Source organism: Cetorhinus maximus, chromosome 8 (assembly GCF_964194155.1).
Source record: "Cetorhinus maximus chromosome 8, sCetMax3.hap1.1, whole genome shotgun sequence".
NCBI classification, from domain to species: Eukaryota; Metazoa; Chordata; class Chondrichthyes; order Lamniformes; family Cetorhinidae; genus Cetorhinus; species Cetorhinus maximus.
The window spans coordinates 48,658,367-48,674,638 of record NC_135886.1 but is presented as its reverse complement, the minus strand read 5'-3'; the positions used below and the strand labels follow the sequence as shown (position 1 = coordinate 48,674,638).

At 42.4% G+C, this 16,272-nt stretch overlaps 1 protein-coding gene across 1 annotated transcript in view; it reads right to left on the bottom strand.

Annotated features, from left to right (window-relative positions):
- The window catches only part of mical1 (microtubule associated monooxygenase, calponin and LIM domain containing 1), a 108,738-nt gene that overhangs the window by 22,123 nt on the left and 70,343 nt on the right, over positions 1-16,272 (bottom strand). Inside the window, exons 20-23 of the mRNA XM_078546794.1 lie at positions 14,699-14,830; positions 12,348-12,455; positions 7,415-7,503; positions 2,952-3,966 (exon numbers count right to left, since the gene is read on the bottom strand). Coding sequence (XP_078402920.1) covers positions 2,952-3,966; positions 7,415-7,503; positions 12,348-12,455; positions 14,699-14,830 — 1,344 coding nt within the window. The remainder of the gene's footprint in view (positions 1-2,951; positions 3,967-7,414; positions 7,504-12,347; positions 12,456-14,698; positions 14,831-16,272) is intronic.

Here is a 16,272-nt window from a genome sequence, read left to right as displayed (position 1 = left end):
GAGGCAGAAACCCTCAAAACATTTAAGAAGTATTTGGATGTGCACTTGCGATGCCATGGCATACAAGGCTATGGGCCTAGTGCTGGAAAACGGGATTAGAATAATTAGGTACTTGTTTGACTGGCACAGACTTGATGGGCCAAAGGGCCTTTTTCTGTGCTGTAGACCTCTATGGCTCTATAACTGGTTTGTGCAGAAGCCTTGTTGTCAGCAAAAACCCCTTCAGCATCTGCCACACCACTGCCTACAAAGTTTTACAACCTTAAACTGCTATAAAAGCACCAAACACTTATTGAATTGAAGCATCAGCCAGAAGAAATGAATCAGCAACTAACCTATCAACTAATCGTCCCTTTAAATAGCACAATTCAGCTTCCAGCTGCTGAACACATGTTCAGCTATGCGAGGTCAAGAGGGTGTGTTAGCTGGAGCCTTGAGCTCCAAAATGGCAGCATTACACGCTGATTGATGTCATGATCTAGCTGCTCTGCTTACTTATGGCAGCCATTAACTTCACATGCCCTCACCAATATTGCATCCAGTGCAATGCCCACCCCTGCCCTCATCCCACTGAATATGCACATGCACTGAGTGCCATTTTGGTCAAAATGCAATGGCGAAAAATCAGGCGCAAATGTCCAAATTTTTCACTTGCTGTGTTTATCTGTAATTTATTGAAATACTCAGGAGGTTCCCAATGATTCTGGGTGTTTAGCCACTCAGTAGAGCTCGCCTGAGAGCCACATACATACGCTTCTCTTCAGGGCCACTGAACAGTGGTCTGACGCAGGAACAATTTGTTCCCAACCTATTGCTGGTTAACTGTGGACAGCAACTGCATCTCTAGCACCACACAGGTGAGAGTAGGAAGCTTGTAAGACTGATTCCCTGCCTGTGCTGAGTTAGCTGATCTCAACTGGGTAAATTCTCATCCTTGTCCTTCACCGCCTTCCACACTCCCTCTTCTCTGTAATCTCCTCCAGCCTCACAACCCTCTGAGATATCTGTGCTCCTCTAATTCTGGCCTCTTGTGCGTCCCCAGTTTTAATTGCTCCAGCATTGGCTTCAGTTGCCCAGGTCCCAAGCTCTGGAACTCCCTCTCCATACCTCTGCACCTCATTTCCCTCCTTTAATGTAGCCCTCAAAACCTACCTCTGACCAGCCTTTTGGCCATCTGACCAACATCTTCTTTTGTGACTTTGTTTCATATAATGCTCCTGTGAAGCACCTTGAGACTTTTCATTACGTTAAAGGTGCTATATAAATATAAGCTGTTGTTGTTGGGGTGCTATGATTGGCTGGACTTTCCCTAGTTTAGGCTGGGAATAAAATCTTGACTGTTCCTGCTTTGGATCACTGTCCGGTGGCCTCCGAGGGAAGTGTATGTGCGTGGATGTAAGACGAACTCTGGACCGGGGTCAGTTGTCAGTTCACATGTGGACTTGGTATAGTAGCAGAGAGTGCTCAGTGCCTGCATAATTGTACCCCAGCACTCCATGAATCCTTTAGGCAATAGAGGAAACCTAATTAAAGAATATTCCAGTGCATATTTTTCAGAGGGCTTTAATTAGTTCATATTCTGCAGAATGGAACATTACCCTTTCCAGGTGCAGAGGGCTGATGTGGATTGGTACAGATTAATAATTAGAAATTTCACTTCGTAGATGTTATTGTAAAATGGTTCAAAGTAACAAAGAACAGATAGAAAAGCTTCCTTTATTTCTCCACTAGCAGGGACTCCTTGAAGCCTGACTTGTAGACAAGCACCTGCCTGGGAAAGACAATATATTTGGAAAGTTAGGAAATGTAAAAAGTTAGGGAATTATGGATCTATGAATGCAAGGACAGGACAATCAAACCAACTATGTAATGTAAATATAAAACATGCAAGGGGTAAAAACAAAGGTTTAAAAAAAGTGTATATTGGAACAGATACTTTGGAATTTTCTTAAGGTCAGATCAACCTTAAGCTTGGAAATATAATGTCTTTGGATGCACTGGCTAAAATGTTTTGTCGTAAGTGTTTCTGTTAAGTATATTTTTAATTATTGTATGATTAATAAACATGACAGTTAATGTTGCGAGGCCTATAATTTTGAGGAGTAAATTATAAGAACACTGCTCCTCAACATCTGGTACATTGTTCTGAGGTGCAGCTTTGTGGGGTATAGTCTCTCTCTGGTACAGCCCTGTGAGGTATAGTCTCTCTGGTGCAGCTCTGAATCCTCGTACTCTGCAAAATCTGAAAAATGTTAATGGTTACACAAGAGGTCACTTCCTGATCTCCAACCCACATATGAAAAGCCTGTTTAGTTTTAAAATGCTTGTGTGAATAGCTCTGTTTTCTTTGTATTTATTCTTACTCTATGTACAAGCAAGGAAAGTCTCATTTTTAGATGGCCTTAGGCACAACAGCATGGCCTTTGAATGCACAGTAAAGAGAAATTCAGTCGTAAAGTTACAAATACTGGCTGGCACTGGGGAAGCGTTGCTCTGCTTGCTATGTGGACTAACGTCATAAATATAGCCATGAAGATTTCCTCTGGTGAGTAGTTCTTGTGAAGTCATGAACCAGTTCAACAAGAGCATGGTCTTCGTCAAACCAGACAGAATGTTACTGCACATACGAACATATGAAATAGGGGCAGAAGTAGGCCATTCGGCCCCTTGAGTCTGCTATGCCAGTCAATAAGATCATGGCTGATCTGTTTGTGCTTCGAATTCTTCATTCTTATCTACCCCTGATAACCCTCGATTCCCTTGCCTAACAAGAATCTATCTACCTTCGTCTTAAAAATATTCAATGACCCCGCCTCCACCACCTTCTGAGGCAGAGAGTTCCAAAGTCAACAGAGCCCTCAGAACAGTCCATCCCCTCTGTTCTCTATTGTAGCTCCTTATCCCCAGGAAATGGAATAAAAACAAACACTACAGGCCACGAGAATCCTTACCTTCCTTCTGAGGAGGAAGAGCTACTTGGATTGCTGATATCTCTGCCTTTGGCAGATGAGGAGTAGAGTTTTCATGTCCTTTATTTTTCTTCTCTCTTCTTGATATCCGAGGAAACAGTTTGGGGAAAGAAAAAACCTTCAATCTTGATTTATTTGGAGGTTCCGAAGCCAAATCTTTCTCAGTTGGCTTTTCACTGGCTTTTAATTCCCCTGTTGCTTTATTCTTTGTGATTTCTGATTTGTTCTTGGTATGCAAGGGCTGACCTGCATTTGGACTAGATCTGACCTTCAAGTCAGGACAGGGTGTGTTCCAATAAACCTGATTATTCTTGTCTTCCTCTTTGAGACTTCTGTTATTTCCTGTGCTAAAGACTGGTGAGGGATGATCCAGTATTTCCCATTCCTTGTCCGAGTCCCCAGATTCTACACCAGTGCAAGTTGCTGCTTTTCCTGGATGAAGCCTTGCACCCCCAGATGACATTGTGTCATACTGAACACTGGGCTGTGTGTCATCCTCCTGACCTTCTGAATCAGACTCTGAGGTTACACTTAGTCTGGCTAGTTTGTGTTTTAGGGATGATGAAAGACTCAATTTCTTCTTTAGGGTGTTGCAATCATCTTTCTCCTTGTCTATGGCTAAGAAAAGATCAAGATGTGTTGAAGCAAGTTCCTTTGAAGGACAACTAGACTCTGCTACCCTTTCAACATCCTGTACATTCTTTTTAACCCCTGGACAAGGCATGTAACCCAGATGTTCATCTGCGGAAGCTCCTTTGCAATCAGCAATATCCGTTGTCCTGTTGACATCTCCCAGGTGTAAGACTTTGGTAGAATGTGAGGGTAGACATTCAGCGGTGTGGGGCTCAGAGATCTCAAGTGATGGTATGGAGGTCTTATCTGTAATTGAACTCTGCCTCTGCTGTGTGCTAGATCCAAATGTCATGGAGATCCCATTGTTGGGCCACTGATGCTCTACCATAGTATGAGAAACAAAAGCCTGTGGATTTTCAGAAGACTGGAAAGATGACAAAAAATGGATGGTTAGAAATGGGACTTTTCAGAGCTGGTGAAGCTGCGTTCATTCACTACAGCTTGTGACCTATCAGAGAGTTAGACTGACAATGCAGAAGTTATGCGAACAATGGGTTAAAACAATGCTTAAGGGCAGTTTTGAGAAACCTATTGCAACACAATAGCCAGCAGTGAAGTGATAATGATAGTCTGGGCCTATGATTAATTCTAACAAAGGGAAATATGAAAAGTGTGAACGATGACCAGGAAGTTGATTCATAATCAAATGAATTCTCTAAATGAACTTTCTTGCATCCTTGCATCCAGATTACAAAATGTGTCTACAGAACCTTGTACCTCTCACTCCAAACAGTGACTACCCTTTAAACAAGCCTGAAATCTTTTCTGCTCCTGACATTGAAATTGGGAAAATTGAGTTCTTTAAATTGGGATGCCTAGGTGAAAAGCCAAAGTCCTTTGTACAGGACCCCGCTAAGGATGAAAACAGTAGAAAAGAGAACAAAGAAGAAGTTGCCACGGTTGAGTGTTAAAGTCTGAGCCTACAGCAGAGAGGAAGGAATGAGGAGGGGAGTAAAGTTTAATGACCTGGGAATGGCTGAAGCTTGAGGTTACAGTGAGAAGTAGCAGCTTGTGCAATGAAACTTTCAACTTGGAGGAACAGGAGAAAAGTAACAAAAACATGCTGTAAAGTCTCAGCAGGGCTGGCAGCATCTGTGGAGAGAGAAACAGCATTAAACTTTCGAGTCTAATATGACTCTTCTTCAGAACTGAAGGAAGGTAGGAATGTGATGGGTTATATACTGTTGAAAAAGGAGGGAGCGGCAGGTGGAGCAAAAGAGGTCAGGGATAGGCTAGAGGGTGGGGGAGATTAAATAACAAAGATGTCATGGAACAAAAGGCAAAGGGAATGGCAATGGTAGTAGTAAAGGAACAAAGCATTGATCCAGAGCAGGTGTTAATAGCAGAATAAAGGTCAATGCTGTCTGAAAGTAAAACATGAGAACAAGATACAGACTGGCACTTGGGGCGGGGGGAAGAGGAATGGAGAACAAAGTTCATAGCCTGAAGTTGTTGAACACAATGTTGAGTCCAGAAGGCTGTATAGTGCCTAATTGGAAGATGAGGTGCTGTTCTGCAAAGCGGTCACTCAAGTGTGCATTTGGTCTCCCCAGTGTGGAGGAGACAGTACTGTGAGCAGTGAATACAATACACTAAACTGAAAGTACAGGTAAATCGCTGCTTCACCTGGAAGGAGTGTTTGGGGCTTTGGACAGTGAGGAAGGACAGGGTAAAGGGGCAGATATTATACCTCCTGCGATTGTATGGGAAGGTCCCATGGAAAGGAGATATGCTAGGGGTGATTGAGAAGAAATGAACCAGAATGTCAGGGCAGGAACAGTCCCTTTGGAATGCTGACAGAGGAGGGGAGGGGAGGATATGTTTTGTGGTGGCATCATGCTAGAGGTGGCAGAAATGGCGGAGGCTAGTGGGGTGTAAAGTGAGGACACTGGGAACCCTATCATGGTTCTGGGAAGGGTGGGAAGGGGTGAGGGCAGAAGTGTGGGAAATCTGTCAGACACGGTTGAGGACCCTGTCAACCACAAAGGGGGTGGTGGGGAGTCCTTGGCTGAGGAAAAAAGAAGACACGTTGGAAGTTCCGTTGTGGAAGGTAACATCATCTGAACAGATGTGATGGAGAAAGAGAGACTGGGAGAATGGAATGGAGTCCTTACAGGAGGCAGGGTGTGAGGTGGTGTAGTTGAGGTAGCTGTGGCAGTCGGTGGGCTTGTAATGAATTAGTAGCCAGTCTATCCCCAGAAAAAGAGACAGAGAAATCAAGGGAGGGAAAGAAAGTATCATAGATGTGTGGTGAGAAGGGGGGATTTGAAAGCAAAATTGGTTAACTTTTCCAATTCTGGATGAGAGCAGGGAGCGGCACCATTCTTGATGTACTGAATAAAGAGAAAGGTTGAGGGGTGGAAGGGTGTGGGGGGGTGGGAGAGAGTGGGCGCTCCCCAAGCGGGACTGGAAAAGGGAATGTTCCACATACTCTACAAAAGGACAGGCATAACTAGGGCCCAAGAGGGTACCCATAGCATATCCTTTATTTGGAGGAACTAAATGTAAAACAAAGTAGAGAAACAAAATAGCTTGCGAAGAAAGAAGAGAGTGGCGGCAGTGAGAGAGGAATCGCCAATCAAACAGCAAGCTTGTTCCTGCATCTTGTTCAGGAGTGCGACAGGCATTTCAAGTTCAACTGCACAACGATCAGCAGCCAAAACTTAGCATAAACAGAGAAGATGACAGAGGACGGGTGAGATACACTGATAAAGATGTAGCAATCTCCCCTTCTTGCAATTAGGACATGTAGTAATCCAGGTCAGTAAACTTCCTCTTGAAAGCACAAATTTGATTAATGCACCATACGTTCCAGATGCTGCAACAGATTCAGCGGCTTCTTAATATTAAACCTGGCGAGGGTCACATCAGGTTATGGTCCCTTTAAGAACACTCAAAGCCTTGTTATTTTGGTTGTTAGACTATATTCTTAGAACGTGGTGCTCCACTAATTGGGAAACAGGACAAAGGAGCATCATCACCACAGGAGGAAGTGGGCAGGCTCAATTCCTGGAACAGCTCTCCCCAAAACCTCTGCTCAAAGTTGACCACACTAGCCACCTCAGAAAGACATTCACACTCCACAACTGTTAAAATGTCTTTCTCCATTTCAATTTGGAATGATAAGGTTCAGTCCACACTGTTTATAGCGGGTGCGTTGGTGTAAATGCAAGTTGCCCACTATTTGAGATGATTGGTGTAACAAGATAGCACAACTACAGTCCTCTAATATATACCTATGTCAATAATCCCAAAATCCAGAATCACCTATAAATCATGCGATCCATCAATCTGTCTACAGCAGAAGGAAAAAGCAGGCAAAGTTCAGGGAATTAGAAAGGCTTAAGTACACAAAAGATAATTTGACTTTAACAAGATGCTATGTAACTATATTTTATTCATAATTATATTATTTGTGAATTCAGAGCATCTTAACATGGTACAGAATAGTGAGCAAACCCTGCTACTTCTGCCCAAAATAGACGGAGCACATAACACGCTTTAAGCAGAAGCTTTGAAATTGGTGTTAATGCAAAAAGCTAACGGTCAGTATAAGCAGCTGCCAGTTTTAAATGTGGGTGTTTTAAACAGTGGGCACTTTAATGCCTTCTCAACCATTGGTGTTCTGTAAAGCAGTGACACTATTATTTCATCAATCATGTCACTGCACAATCTTCATTCACAACTCTCATACTTTGCTGTGTAAGGTATTTTACCAGAGCCCATTAATATTCTCAGCATTTTTTATCAGCACACTGAACTGCAAAGCACTGTGACACAAGAATTGCAAGAGCTGAATGATAAGGTGGTACCTGATCCATATCCTGTGGAGGGCTCCTGCCAGGTGATGTAAGATGCCCCATGACAGGCACTCTGATATGTTCTGTACATTCATAAGGACCTTATTACAAAGGTAGATGAATAAGTCAGGGGGAATCTTATTTTATACCTTTATATTGTTTTAAACTGTTACATTACAGAATAATGGCCAGTAACAGTGCAGTAAGTTGGATCTGTAGTGCGCTATAGCTACAGTGAGATAGAATGTGGTTTTTCATTTGCGGTTCTCCATGTTATTGATCTCAGCTGTACTGGGGGGTAAGATGTGTGGAGGCCCGGTGCTTCTCTGAAGGCTGGGAGAGTCACACTGGACTACTCTTGTATAAATTTTAGGAGCTGCTTTCAGTGTGGCAGATGGCAGGAGACCAGTTAACTGCCCACTCCCTTGGTTGAAAGTGGTTTGTGTGCTAGGATGTCCACAAAGATGGAAGAAGACAAAGTATCTTATAAAAAGAGGAACTCTTGCTAACCAAAAGCAAAATGACTGCTGTTTTTGGATTCTATGAATAGATCACATGGCAGTATTCTAAAGGCTTCAAGGACATGGCTGGATCAGCTTACACCCTTTAACTGAAGCTCAGTTAGATTACAGCCATGAACTCACCTCAGGGTACAGGAACATAAGAGCAGTAGAAAAGCATTCAGCCCCTCAAGCCTCCTTCATCGCTGAATGAAATCATGGCTGATCTGTACCTTAACTCCAACTATCTGCCTTGATTCTGTAACCCTTAACACCTTTGTCTGTTGGAAATACAGGGAGTTCTCACTTGAAGTGGTTGTGTTCCTGAAAGTCACCACTTTAAGTGAAAACCCTTTAAGTGAAGCATGGTTTTCCATAGGAATCAATGTTAAAGCCAGAGGTTCCTGAGGACAATTTTTATCCAGAAAATTGAAACACGACCATGCTTGCGCAGTGCTATGCATTTCTAGCTGAAATAACTTGCAAATTAATATAGATCACTGAAGATAACAGAAATACTGTATACATTTAAACATAGGTACTGTATAGTACAGTAAAGCGCAATGCCCCTGTACAGCAAAGAATTCTTTTAAAAACAGAAGTCCACAGCAGTTCCTCAGGTACATACTGTACAGAGAGAAATTTGAAAAACAAAAGTTTACAGTACTGTACAGTACAGCGGAGAATTCTCTCAAAAAATAAAGTCCACAGAGTTCCTCAACTAGTACAGGGTACAGTAAAGAAATAGTTTAAAAATGAAGCTTATAGGGGGGCTGGGGGCAGGGTACCTGAAAAAACATGTTCCTCAAATGTACAGTAAGGACAAAATGGCGACAACATTATCACAAGCCAGACTCTACTCTCAAAATCACAGGGCCTGGTTGTGCAATGACATTATCATTTCGGAGACTCAATGATGTCATCACGCCAGACGTGTGAGAGCATCTTCACACTGCTCACACTCATTAAAACGGGGAACACCGCACTTTAAATGGAACCAAGAGATAAAAAAAAATAAAGCCTTTTAAAACAAAACCATTTTAAAAAGGGACACTTAAAATGGGGCCTCCCTGTATAGCAATCTCAATTTTGACATTTTCAACTGACCCTACTGCATCAGTAGCTGTGTGGAGGAGATATAAACTACTCTTTGCGTTATGAAATTTTTGGTTTTCTAAAGAGTACATTTTCTTTTATTTCATTGTGACTGTTGTGAGTGCCCAAGTTCTCTTGTGTGTGATGAATTCACACTCACTATTAATGGTTACAATGTTATGCAAGCAGGTTTACTGATAAATGACCAGCAGTATTGGGAAATTCTGTGGTTAGATATATATTGTACAACGAAAGCAAGATACTGCAGATACTGAAAATCTGAAATAGAACTGAAAACTCAAGTGGTCTGGTAACATCTCTGGCGAGTGAAACATAGGGTTAATCATTTCCTCTCCAGTAGCCACCTGACCTGCCAAGTGATTCCAGAATTTTCTGTTAATATTATGCATCAAATAAGACGGGTAAGAAAAATCATCCAGGAAAAACACTGACAAAAGATGAAGATGAAAGTCTAGATTGATAAGGCAAGCAGATGGTATGGACAGCCCCATGGGCTGGGCTGCACCTCTGTCTTTGTGACACATTGGAGTTTGTGATGATAGCCATTTAACACACGGGAAATTAAATTTCTCACTTAAAATGCACAACTTCCCATCAAATAAAACAAACTGGATTAACCAGCAATGTGAATGCATAGGAGCTAGACAGAAGCAAGGGAAATCTGTAGAAAATATCACAACATAACTTGACTGTACCATTATGGGATTTGCATGCAGTCTAGGGAATTTAGCATGCTTACACTATAAATAGCTAATGAAACAAGTGATATATCTTAGGGAATATGGTAACTTGCCCTGTTCTCTTTTAACCTATCCTTAACCATGCTCTGGGATAATTCAGATTTTCTTCATTGTGCACTGGACTAATAAACAGAGCATCCAAATTGCAGCTGGCCATTTTGAATGAGATGGTAGCCATTTGGGGGGACTTGGCTATGGTGAGATTAAGTGTGGCAACTGTCAATTTAAAGGTGAAGCTTTATGTATATATTTTACTTAGTGGCTCTGGCAAAGGACAAGCTTTTAAAGATGTCTCTCAGCAGCTATCATTTTTCAGAAAGATAAAAGCAGATGCTGGAAATCAAATAAAAACAGAAAATGCTGGAAAAACTCTGTATGACTCTTCTTCAGAGCTATGAAGAAGTCATATGGACTGAGTTTTTCCAACATTTTCTGTTTTTATATCATTTTTCATAGATTGGCATGAATGTAATTAGATGACTGCATCCACAAGATGGCCTCCAAAGGTACCCCTCAAGTTGACCAGAGGAATCAGTAAAAGGCATTCTCTTCCTTGGTGAAATATAAGGGAATCCAATTGCTAATTCTGCTCTCTATAGTATGTCTGCTCAGCTTTCACCACTGTCCCATACACTTGCTGTGTATTAGTTGATCTAATGTAGGTGGAATCAATTGTAAAATGGACAACATAACTGATTTTTACTATGTACAATTGTACATATTACAGGGTATAAATGTTTTAGAATTGAATAAGCTTAAGACGGGAGATGTTTTTTCTTAATAAACTTCAAGATGGAGACAGGAGCTCAGCGTAACATCTTTCATCTGCACATTAGCCAGAATGAAGAAGCTTTGTCCTAGTTATTAATCAAACTATCAATGATTAAAATTTCTATAGATAGATAAGGTACAGATGATGTGTGAAGGCAGCTCACCACCACCTTCTCAAGGGCCTAAACAGCAATGCCCACATCCTGTGGAAGAATAAAAAAAATCTGCTGACCAGGTGATTCTGTGCACAAGATTCTCGATTATGTATTTGAACTTGCTTGATTAACAGCTTTTTAGTTAGGGGATCTTTAAGACTAGGATACATAAAAAGAACATTGAATTCAAAACCCAACAGAACTCTAACAAATAATATCTACACAAAAATAGTGTAATCCCGTGTAGATTTGATTCTATCTTTATTGTTTTTAATTATACTATTGGTATTGTGCCAGCTCATAGCTTCTGTATAATGATATTACTTGCAAATAAATCCAATTATTAGCGTTAGCCTGCAATATGCTATTCTAGCTGTGTAATATTTACTGTCTTTGGAGTAAACAAGACAGGAAAATGCAGTGTTCACCCCATGAGATTGTCAGTGCGATGTGCCACTGTTATAAGGTGATTGTTTGACTGTAACTCATTATCTCATTATGTATATACAGCAAGCAGTGTAGGTCTATGTTCAGAGGAGACTTGGTCTGCTTATGGAAACTGCTGTTTTAATGTAAACACAAAGTCATTGAACTGGAAGAAGGGCTGAACTGACAGAGGGTTGGGGGGGGTGAGGGCACTTAAGCTTTGGCACAAAACCGGCGATGGCAAATCGACTGTCCATTTAATGTCCTGTTTTCTTTTTTCTATGGCAGATTTCACCAAAATTGATCAACAATGATTTTGAAAGCAAAATAAAAGGCATAGAAAATCTCTAATGCACTGGGAAAGCCTAGAACTTTCCAATTGTCCATGTACAAACTCCAAGGTTCCTGCTTCAAAAGGTGATGGATAAATTTATCCACAAACATACACATTGTAAGGGATAGTTTCTGGCAATGTTGCTATTCAAGAGATCTTGATAGAGAGGAGGAACTGTGTTTGGAGCTTGACTGTTGGTTCCCCATGCGTATATTTTGGGCTCACACAGGATGTGGAGATGTAGCCCCGCCTTCCTGACTTCCAAAAATTTTCACTCAATACAGAAGAATGATAGAATGGTTACAGTACAGAAGGAGCATTTGATAAACTTCACCAACATCAAAAATTCAATTGAGCTCCATTAAGAGTTCGACCGCATTAATTGTTCTCAAGGCACTGTGTTCATCAGACCGCCATTACAAATACCAATAAAAGCTGTGCCCTTACAAGTGATAACAAATCTTACTAAGAATCCCCACATAACTAGATTACTCTGAGAATGCTGAATGTTCTGTGGATGAACTCAACTAATCAGTCATCTGAAATAGATCACTGAATCATTAATTCATTGGCCTGAAATTTATTTTGTCTCATTCTCCATTGCCTCAAATAATAAATTCCATTGAACTCCACATTAAATGATGTTTTGCTGTGAAGTCTTTTGCACTCACCCGGCAAGACAATAGGTAAGATAATTGCCCCATATCAGTGAGGACAGCTTTGTGTTGTAGAGTCTTATTGCATACTAGCTAGACCTCATACCGCTAAAGATCATCACGCTTTAGCCATCATTCCAAGAACCCTAACCTGGACCTGAAGTCAGTCATCAGACTCTGTCACTGGATCCCTCACGTGTCAATGCGATACAAATGAGATCCATTTCTCTAAAGTTATTGGGCTCACCTTTTTCCGTCAATTCGGCTTCTTCATTGCATTGGCTGGAGCTTTCCACCCCTTGCTCTTCATCTTCCTTCTCATCTTGAAGACCTTCATCAATGTCTTGATCTTCATCTGTGATGATAGGAAAGACAAAAAGGTCAGAAGATGCTGGTACACAGTAGAATGCTCTTCCTAAAGATCAGAAAGCCCTCCCAGACAGCAGATACTTTTTGGTGTCTAAAGGTACCAGGTTTTAGGTCCAATCTAACTTCATAATTCCCCTTTTAATTAATATTCACAAAGTTCACAAGGATATTTCCAGAGCAGGCAGGCCATTCAGCCCATCTGAAGTATTCATCCACAGAAATCTATGATCCAGCTATCTACGCTGTCTCTTCATGGACCCTCCAGTCTGGTTTGTACTTCTTTAAAACTAGTTTAAGGTGTATGCTTCTGAGCATGCACAAGTCCAAAATTTCCCACCGTAATGGTGATTTCCCCACACAAAGTCTCTTGATGTTGTACTTGTGACAAACTAAAGATGAAGATACACCCAGATAGCATGATGACAATGAGAGGGTTACATATAATGTATAAACAGAAAATGCTGGAAAAACTCAGCAGGTCCGACAGTATCTGTGGAGAGAGAAACAGGCCAGATTTTTTCACTCATTGGGCAGGTGCACACCCGACCCGAGCGAGCGTAAAATGACACAATAGTTTTGTTGGCGGGCGCACGCAGGAGTCAGCAGTGCGCCCGCCGACAATTAAAATGCTTAGTAAGGCCATTAAAGTAATAATTGAGTTCAATTTTTTACTGTCCATCCAACCTTACGGTTGACAGGCAGGTGAAAAGGCCAAGTGGCCTTTGGATTTTTTAGGAAACCTCATCCATGGGTGGGATGAGGTTTCCAACAGCAAATAAAAATTAAATAAAAGTGTTTGAATTTCATTCATAGCCTGTCCCTGCTCATGTGACAGAGTCACATGGGGGGATATGTTTTTTAACATTTCAAAATTCTTTATTTTTAATTTTTTAAATCTTCAGCTCTGGGCAGCTCTGTGCCTCAGGGAGCTTTCATTGTGTGCACCCGTGAACTTGTGTGCTCGCCCTCCTCCCCGCCCCCCCATGGCGTTTCATGCTGGGCGGGCCTTAATTAGCCCACCAGCGTGATATCACGGTTGTGGCCAGATCACGGGCGGCAGTCGGCTTCCTGACTGCTCCCGCTCGCCCCCGCTGAGCCTGCCTGACAAGGGCAAAATTCTGCCCTCGTTAATGTTTCACTTCTGTTGCCTTCCATCTGTTCTCTCCAGAGACACTGTCAGACCTGCTGAGTTTTTCAGTACTTTGTTTTTATTTCAGATTTGCAGCATTCATAGTCATTTGCTTTTAGTTAAATGTAAAGCTGATAGTCACACTGATTGAGGTCGGTGGACTTTATTAACTATTTATATGATTTGGTGATGTAAGATTCATCCCTGCGATGCACTGAATGAATGTAATGAGTGAATCAAAACACCTATGGATGATTAGCAATTTTTAAAAAATTCTCACAATATAAGCATTGCTAGTAAGGCTGACATTTAGTGCCCATCTCCTAGTGCCCTAGTGAGCTGCATTTTTTTAACCAGCACGGCCCATGTGGTGAAGGTGTTCTCACAAAGTAGAACATGTCAGAAATTTGACCCAGCGACAGTGAAGGAACAGCGCTATATTTCCAAGTCAGGATGGCATGTGACATAGAGGGAGTTTGGAAGTGGTGGTAGTTCCTATGTGCCAGCTGCCTGTTTAGATGGTGGGGGTCACGGGTTAAAAAGGTGCTGTCGAACAACCTTTCTGCTCGGTATTTATCCTTGTGATCTTTCTGCACGTATCCTTCCCAATCGTTTATCACACATTGTGTAAGTTCCACTTTTAAAATTCACTACAGTCTTTTAATGGTCTGTGGAATGGCACCAAGATATCTGTCACCTCATCTCCTTGTGGATTACCACACTTTGTTATTTTGCTAATTGTATCTATAGCACATTTTTCCTGGAAAATAAAGTGTGGAAATTCCAATTGATATCAGGCCATCAGTGGCTGGATCTCACAGTGGATCACTTAAGAGACAGGAACACAAATGCCCAGACTGATTATACACCTCTGAAGAAGAGTCATAGGGACTCAAAACATTTAACTCTGTCTTTCTCTCCACAGATGCTGTCAGGCCTGCTGAGTTTTCCCAGCAATTTTTGTTTTTATTTCAGATTTCCAGCATCTGCAGTATTTTGCTTTTATGATTATACACCATGCTTGCCTGCCTCCTCCATCTGCTCAGTCCTATAGTATGTTGTGAATAGGATTTGATTACTTATGATTTTGCTGGACTAACATTTTACTGTCAGTTCTGTTTCCTCATCATACTGATTACTGCCTCTCTCACGTTCATTTTCATTGTCCAGCTGGTCTTCTGCAACATCTTCATGGTCGAGTTCTTCAGCTTTGTCTGTGGCTGGGATGTCATCTGTGAACGTGAAGAGTCCATGCAGTGTTAGTTTTCAGTGCAACATGGCCTCGTACATTGAAACAGTCAATTCATCTAAACAAAAAAAACTTGAATTTATATAGCACCTTTAATGCAATAAGATGTCCTAATATGTTACACAAGAGCATTATCAAACAATATTTAACAATGGTCTGATTTTCACGCTCCCCCACCAGTGGGTTTTTAGGCAGTTGGAGGGGGGGGGGCGAATTTGAAGGTACGGGATTCTCTCTGGGTCCCTGCCTGCCCTGACCTCGCAGCGATTTTATGCTGGGGCGGGCAAGGCCTCGGGTGGCCCACCAACCCTTGACCCAATTGAGGTCCTTAAGTGGCCAAATTATTGGTCTCAGAAGGGCCGTTTCCCATCCAGCCTCAATTTTTAGGCTGGTGGGAGGATTGAACTGACATGGGGGAAGCCCGAAAATGAGCAGGCTTAGATTTCTGGTGGGAAGTGGGGAGGGGTGCCACCACCAGAAACCCCCTTCTAACTTCGGGTGCCCTGCCTGTGAGGTCCGGTGGCCACTGGACCACCCCGGCCTCTTCCCCAACACCCCAATCGCCCACTTTCTCCCCCACCCCCAGGCCTTCCCTGCTCCCCATGCCCTGGGACCCCGAAAACTAACATTTCCATCCAGTCCTGGGACTTAGGCTCTGGCACCTTCCTCTTCTGTCGCTGCAGGGACTAGAGAGCTAAGGAAAGGAAACCCCGCCATCCAAAATTTTTTCTTAATTCATTCATGGATGCAGGCTTTGCTGGCTGGACAGCATTTATTGCCTATCCCTAGTTGCCCTTGAGAAGGTGTTAGTGAGCTGCCTTCTTGAACAGCTGCAGTCCATGTGGTGAAGGTACACCCACAGTGCTGTTAGGGAGGGAGGTCCAGGATTTTGGCCCAGCGACAGTGAAGGAATGGCGATATATTTCCAAGTCAGGATGGTGAGTGACTTGGAGGGGAACTTCCTGGTGGTGGTGTTCCCATCTATCTGCTGCCCTTGTCCTTCTAGATGGTAGCGATCGTGGGTTTGGGAGGTGCTGCCTAAGGAGCCTTGGTGAATTCCTGCAGTGCATCTTGTAGATGGTACACACAGCTGCCACTGTGCATCAGTGGTGGAGGGAGTGAATGTTTGCAGATGCAGTGCCAATCAAGCTTTGTCCTGGATGGTGTCAAGCTTCTTGAGGGTTGTGGGAGCTGCACTCATCCAGGCAAGTGGAGAATATTCCATCACACTCCTGACTTGAGACTTGTAGATGGTGGACAGGCTTTGAGGAATCAGAAGGTAAGTTACTCACCACAGGATTTCTAGCCTCTGACCTGCTCATGTAGCCACAGTACTTATCTGGCTAGTCCAGTTCAGTTTCTGGTCAATGGTAACCCCCAGGATGTTGATAGTGGGGGATTCAGTGATGGTAATGCCATTGAACA